At 39.3% G+C, this 6,863-nt stretch overlaps 1 protein-coding gene and 1 pseudogene across 2 annotated transcripts; both read right to left on the bottom strand.

Moving 5' to 3' along the window:
- Positions 1-822: 822 nt before the first annotated feature.
- On the bottom strand, positions 823-1,338 carry LOC102817204 (annotated as a pseudogene). The gene has a single exon (XR_438780.1). The product of XR_438780.1 is annotated as a 60S ribosomal protein L21-like (transcript).
- Positions 1,339-5,340: 4,002 nt separating this feature from the next.
- On the bottom strand, positions 5,341-6,294 carry LOC102823902 (putative olfactory receptor 2W6-like). The gene has a single exon (XM_006872871.1). It carries the CDS (start codon positions 6,292-6,294, stop codon positions 5,341-5,343), a length of 954 nt encoding a protein of 317 aa, XP_006872933.1.
- Positions 6,295-6,863: the final 569 nt, after the last annotated feature.

Below are 6,863 nucleotides of genomic sequence, written 5' to 3'. Positions count from 1 at the left end.
GTTGATTTTGGTTCTTTCTTCTTTTGTGTGTGTGTTTATTGCTATAAATTGCCCTGTAAGCACTGCTTTAGTTGTGTCCCAAAAGTTTTGGTATGTTGTGTTTTCATTCTCATTTGATTCAAGGAATTTTTTTATTTGAATTTTTATTTGTTCTATTATCTTTTAGCAGGATGTTATTTAATTTCCATGTACTTGATTTCTTGCCCTTAGTTTTGTTGTTACTATTTACTAACTTTATGGAATTGTGATCTGAAAAGATGCTTTATAGTATTTCAATGTTTTAAAATTTACTGAGGCTTGCTTTGTGGCCTAACATCTGGTCTATTCTGGAGAATATTCCATGTGTATTAGAAAAGAATGTGTATTGTGCTATTATTGGATTGAATGGTCTGTATAAGTCTACAAGGTCAAGTGGGTTGATTGTGTTGCTTAGTTCCTTTATGTCTTTGTTGAGTTTCTTTCTAGTTCTGTCCTTCATTGAAAGTGGTGTCCTACTATTTTTGTGGAATTCTGGTGTGGTGCTATAGGATAAGCACTGGGCTGCAAGGTTGGTTTGAACTGCAAGATCAATGGTTCAAATCCACCAGTTGCTCCTCAGAAACTCTATCCAGGGTCACTATGAATCGAAACTGACTTGATGGCACTAAAACAACAACAACTATTCTTTTTTTTTTTTTTTAACAATAAAAGCATTTATTATCAAGCAAACTGGGGAACACAATGTGCTTTAAACACTATGTATTTAGGGTGGGGGTGGGGGGACACACATACCACACCTCCACACATTTGTACACCTCAGCAGCCATCTTTATTTCACTCTGGTTAGGCCATGAATTCATAGGGAATCGGTTCTAGCAGCTCAGGCTCCTTTCCATTGGTTCTCACAAAGTGTGCCTCTCTGGGGGGAGCAGGCTGGCGCTTTAGCTGAACCCAGTCCCTTTCTCTTTGGCTTTCTTCTTTTTCTGATCATTTTCCTTAACTCGCTTCAGGAAGCTGTCTCTGCTCTTAGAGTGCTTAATATGCTCAATGTGCACATTAATTCTCTTGGCAAGAATCTTACCCTTGACTTGCTTGTTCACAACAATGCCGACAGCATGCTGGGTCACATTGTAGACTCTTCCAGTTTTGCCGTGGTAACATTTGTGGGGCATGCCTTTTTGAATTGTGCCCATTCCCTTGATGTCCACAATATCGCCTTTCTTGTAGATTCTCATGTATGTGGCCAAAGGAACGACCCCATGCTTTCTGAAAGGCCTGGAGATAATATAGCGGGTACCCCTCCTCTTTCCCTTTGTGTTCGTCATCTTGGGGGATTACTGCAAAATGGCGGCACCGGCCGAAAGGCAACAACAACTATTCTTGTGGCATTGTCTCTTTCTTTCTTCAATTCTGTTAGAGTTTAATCTATGTATATAATCCTGTATAGGGTTTCCAAGGAGTGGCTGGTATGCTTGAACTGCTAGCCTTGCAATTCAAACCGACCTTGCAGTCCAATGCATTAACCCACAGTACCACACCAGAACTTCTTGTTGTTAAATGCCATTGAATTGATTCCAATTCATATTAACCCAGTATAGGGTTTTTGAGGAGTGACTGCTGCTTCTATGAGCATTGATTATTGATAGGAGGAAATTGAAGTCCTTGACAGTTTCAATCTTTTCTCCATTTGTCATTGATCCAGTTGTGAGGGTTTTCGTTTTCTTTGCATTGAGGTGCAATCATATTGGAGACTGTAGTCTTTGATCTTTATCAGTATTTCAAATTCGCTGTACTTTCAACAAGCAAGACTGTGTCATCTGCACATTGCAGGTTGTTTATGATTCTTCCTCTAATCCTGATGTCATATTCTTCTTTATATAATCCAGTTTCTGAGTTTATTTTCTCAGCATACATATTGAGTAAGTGTGGTGAAAGGATACAGTTCTGGCATACACCTTTCCTGATTTTAAACTATTCATCTGTTTGTAGTGTAGTCCTCGTAATGACAAACTTGAATTTAGAGAAAATATAAAAGAGACCCTTGTTGTTGTTAAGTGCCATTGAATCGGTCCCGACCCATAGCAACCCTGTATAGGGTTTCCAAGGAGCAGCTGGTGAGCTTGAACTGCCGACCTTGCGTTTCAAACTGACTTTGCAGTCCAGTGCATTAACCCACAGTGCCACATCAGGACTCCGAGGCCTTTGTACCACTCATCAATCAGGGTAGAAAAACGATCTAATAATCTACTTAGTAAATAGTGAAATTCTTCATTTAAAATCAAAAGTTTAAACACCTACATATATGCATATATAAAATATTTATTTCTCTTGGAGGAAATGTAAACACCATGAGTAAAACATATTATTAATTTACGCATAGTGAATTTGTGCATAGAATAAGAACCTAAACCTCCATTCATGCATCAATTCTTTCACGTCTTCCTTATCCATTGCCTACGAGGCTACTGAAAAGGCCATGGCCTGGGTCAGGCGTACCTTATTCCTCCAACAGACATCTTTGCTCATGAATGTTTTAAAGAGGTTTTGTGCAGCAGACTTGCCTAATGCAATGTTGTTTGATTTCTTGACTGCTGCTTCCATTAGTGTTGATAGTGGAGCCAAGTAAAATGAATTGTTTTTTTTTAAGTTCTTTCAACTTGAGAAATGCTGAGTGTGTTCTTTCGTTTTGGTTTTCTTTCTCCAGGTCTTTGCACATTCATTATATCTGACTTTGTCTTCTCAAGCTGCCCTTTGAAATGTTCTGTTCAGCACTTTTACCTCCTGATTTCTTCAATTTGCTTTATCACCTTTACACTGGAAAGTTTCAGAGTCTCTTCTGGCATCCATTTTGGTCTCTTGCTTCTTTCTTGTCTTCTTAATGACCTTTTGCTTACTTCCTATATGATGTTTTTGATGTCATCCCACAATTCTTCTGGTTCATTAATGTCTAATGCATCAAATTTCTTCTTGAGATGATGTCTAAATTCAGGTGGGATGTGTTCAAGGTCATATTTTGGCTCTTGTGGGCATGTTTTAATTTTCTTCACCTTCAACCTGATATTGCATATGAACTATTGATGGTCTGTTCCACAGTCTTTCCCTGGCCTTGTTTTGACTGATGATATTGGACTCCTGGTGTGGCTCTGTAGGACCAGCACTGGGCTGGGAACCACAAGGTCAGCAGTTCAAATCCAACAGCTGCTCCTTGGAAACCCTATACAGGGTCGCTCTGAGTCAGAACCAACTCAATGACACTTACCAACAAGAACATGGAGGTTTGCACTGTCTTTTCCCACATATGTAGTCAATTTGACTTCTGTGTATTCCATCTAGTGAAGTCTATGTGTAGAATCCCAAATTTTGGAATCATTATTCACTTGTAGGAATTCTAACATAATTTAAAATTTTTCAGGTTTTCAAATGAGATTCATCCAATTGATAAGATTTTATTTTTGAAGGAAAATGCCTGCCTTTAAGATGAATATAGATTCATTTGACATGAACCTTTAAAACAATTTCCATTGCATCAACTGGTGAGGCATTTGTAGTAATTAATGTATGTGGGAAGAAACCAACTTGCAGGATACATCATAAAGATCCCAACAATTCTGTAGAGTCTATCTCATTCTTTCCTGTCTTTACTTAAGGTTAGCTTGGTAACATATAGAGCCTTGGTGGTGCTGTAGGCGTAGCACTGTACTGCTAACCAGAGGCTGGCAGTTCAAACCTACCAGCTGATCTTCTGAAGAAAGATGAAGTTTTCTGCTCCCACAAAAAAACAAAACAGAAAACTAATACAGGGTCGCTATGAACAGTAATCAACTCAATAGCAGTGGGGTTGTTTATAACATATAAGACAAGTGGAGATAAAAGAATCCTTAAAAGTTTTAAATAAAATTCCCTAGTCTTCTTGAGTCACCAAAACTCACTTCCATTGAGTTTATTCCAACTCACAGCAACCCTAAAAAGGGGTTTTGAAGCTGCAAATCTTTATGGGAGCAGGAAATCTCATCTTCTCTTGCAGAGCAGTTGGTAGGTTTGAATGACTGACCTTGTGGTTAGCAGTCCAGAGCTTATTCCACAGCACCACCAGGGATCCTTTCTTGAGTCACTAACAAGTATTAGCAAATATTGAACAATAACGAGAAATTCTTCTATCTAAAGCAAATATCTCATTGTCTTGCTTTATATTTTTTCTCTTTTATTTTCTATTCATCAGGAATTCAAATATAAATTTCATTAAACTTAATTATATAAATGATTCAAGATATTCAGGATACACATGTTTGCTATAGTGTTAGTAGTTCTGCAAGTTAGATAACTGAACAATTTATTTTGGCTCTCATTCAAGTATTTGGCACTATAAAAACACATTTGAATTTTCTGGAAAAAATAAACATTTCTTCTGTACTGCTTCTAACTTCATTCTAAGGCAAACCTGTTGTGATAGAAGTTAGTATAGGTACAAAGTGTGTAATGTCTAGTCTACGCTATGACTTGTCTTTTGCCAATATAAAAGCCAGTTGCCATCAAGTTGACTCCAACTCATGACAATACCCTGTGTGCCAAAGTAGAGTGTGCTCTATAGGGTTTTCAGTGGCTGAATTTTCAGAAGCAGACTAGGCCTTTCTTTTGAGTACCTCTAGGTGGACTCCAACCTCTAACCTCTCAGTTAGTAACTGAGTATGTTAATCATTTGCATACCTAGGGGCTTCTTTCACAAGGATCCCAAAATGGACCCAAATACACAGCTGTTGAGTCCATTACAATTCATAGGTCCCCTATAGGATGGAGTAGAACTACCCCATAGGGTTTCCAAGGCTGTGAATCTTTATGGGAGCACACTGTTGCATCTTTCTCCCACAGAGGAAGTGGTGGGTTTGAACTGTCAACCTTTCACTAGCAGCCAAGTACTTAGCCATTATGCCATGAATCACTATTCCACCCACCCCACTTCCAGGCCCCACATTAAAACCCTCCCAGTGATGAATGCAAGTCCTGGTGTGGTGCTATGGGTTAATGCGCGAGACGCCAAAGCCTTTTGAACTGCAAGGTCGTTGGTTCAAGCTCACCAGTTGCTCCTCAGAAACCCTGTGTAGGGTTGCTATGGGCCGGATCCCGACTCATTGGCACTTAACAACAACAACAGTGATGAATGCATGACTTATAGAAGGACTTGAGATGAGCACAAATGACTGTCAATCACCTCAAGTATATTTTCTCAGCTCCAAAACCAATGAATTCTTCATCTTATTAAGTGCCTCATTAGCCACAATGACAGAACATCCCTTTATTTAATAGAACTAACAAAATATATAGAAACTGGGTCAAAAGAGAACTCAAAACTTTGATCACCTCTTACTATATTTCTGCACCTCCCTTCCCTAGCATCTTCTTCATGGCCCCCTTGACATCTTTGTTTCTCAGTGTGTAGATCAGAGGATTAACACTGGGAGTGACAATTGTATAAAAGAGAGTAAGAAATTTGCCCTGATCCTGGGAATAAGTGTTTGCTGGCTGGAGGTACATGTATATGATTGTTCCATAGAAGAGAGAGACAACAATTAGGTGGGAACTACAAGTGTTGAAGGCTTTCCTTCGTCCAGCAGCTGACTTGATCCTAAGCACTGCACGTGCAATGTAACCATAAGAGATGAGGATGAGAATGAGTGGAACCAAGATGATAAAGATTGCCAAGGCAAAAGCCAGTGCCTCAAGGTTCATGGTGTCTACACAGGCCATGCCAATTAGTGCTGGCATCTCACAGAGAAAGTGATCCACCCGCCTGTGCCCACAACGGGGTAGCATCAATGTCTGGGGTGCCATTATAAGAGAATTTCCAAAGCCACTCAACCATGCCACTGAAGCCAGCTGCCCACAGAGACGTGGGTGCATGATGACAGTGTAGTGTAGGGGTTTGCAGACTGCAGCATAGCGGTCAAATGCCATAACAGCTAGCAGGACACATTCCACCCCTCCCAGGGCCAAGACAAAGTAGAGCTGGATGGCACAACCTAAATAACTGATGGTTTTATCTGGGCCCCAAAGGTTGTAGAGGATCTGAGGAATGGAACCTGTGGTGAAGCACATGTCTAAGAATGAGAGATTAGCCAAAAAGAAATACATTGGTGTGTGTAGCTGAGAATCTAAGGCTGAAAGCAAGATGATGGTCATGTTGCCAAGAAGAGTCAGCAGATAAAAAGTGAGGACAATCACAAAGAGGATCAGCTCTAGTTGAGGACGGTCAGAGAAGCCCACCAAGATGAAGCCTTCAAAAGAACTTGTATTGTCTTTTTCCATTACCTGTGGCCACATATTACCTGTTAGGAGAAAGATGAGTGTATGTAAATTATATTGATATATTTTCCCAAAATAGAATGATTGGTAAGAAATAGAAGGAATTTTTCCTTGAAGATACTTGACCCAGAATTTCAATGTCATTGTTAAGCAGTTGCTTCCACTATCACTATTTACAGGAGCAGAAAGCACATCTTTCTCCCGTGGAATAGCTGTTGGGCTCTAATGCCAGTCTTGTGGTTAGCGGTCCAATGCTGACCTTATAGACTCACAGTGCTTCTGAATTTCAATGGGTATCTATTAAGTCATTATTTGACCTAAGGAGAACACTATTTGGGGATTTGAGATGTTCCTAACTGTGATTATTTATTTATAATTATGTGATAATGTATAACTCTTCAGATTGGCAAGATATATTTTAAAATTACTTTCAAAGATGATAATTTTACAAAAGAATTAACACTCTAATTTTTTCCCTTGTAATTTTTTTTTTATGGGGATATACTACATTAACCTGTGGATAAGAATAGTGACTTTTATCTCTGGATCAGAGAGCAAACCTTGATGTTAGGTGAAGCCTCATTCTA

This window comes from Chrysochloris asiatica, unplaced genomic scaffold, assembly GCF_000296735.1.
Source record: "Chrysochloris asiatica unplaced genomic scaffold, ChrAsi1.0 scaffold00213, whole genome shotgun sequence".
Taxonomy (NCBI): Eukaryota; Metazoa; Chordata; class Mammalia; order Afrosoricida; family Chrysochloridae; genus Chrysochloris; species Chrysochloris asiatica.
Note: the sequence above shows the minus strand (reverse complement) of the source record. Positions and strands in the feature narration are given on the sequence as shown.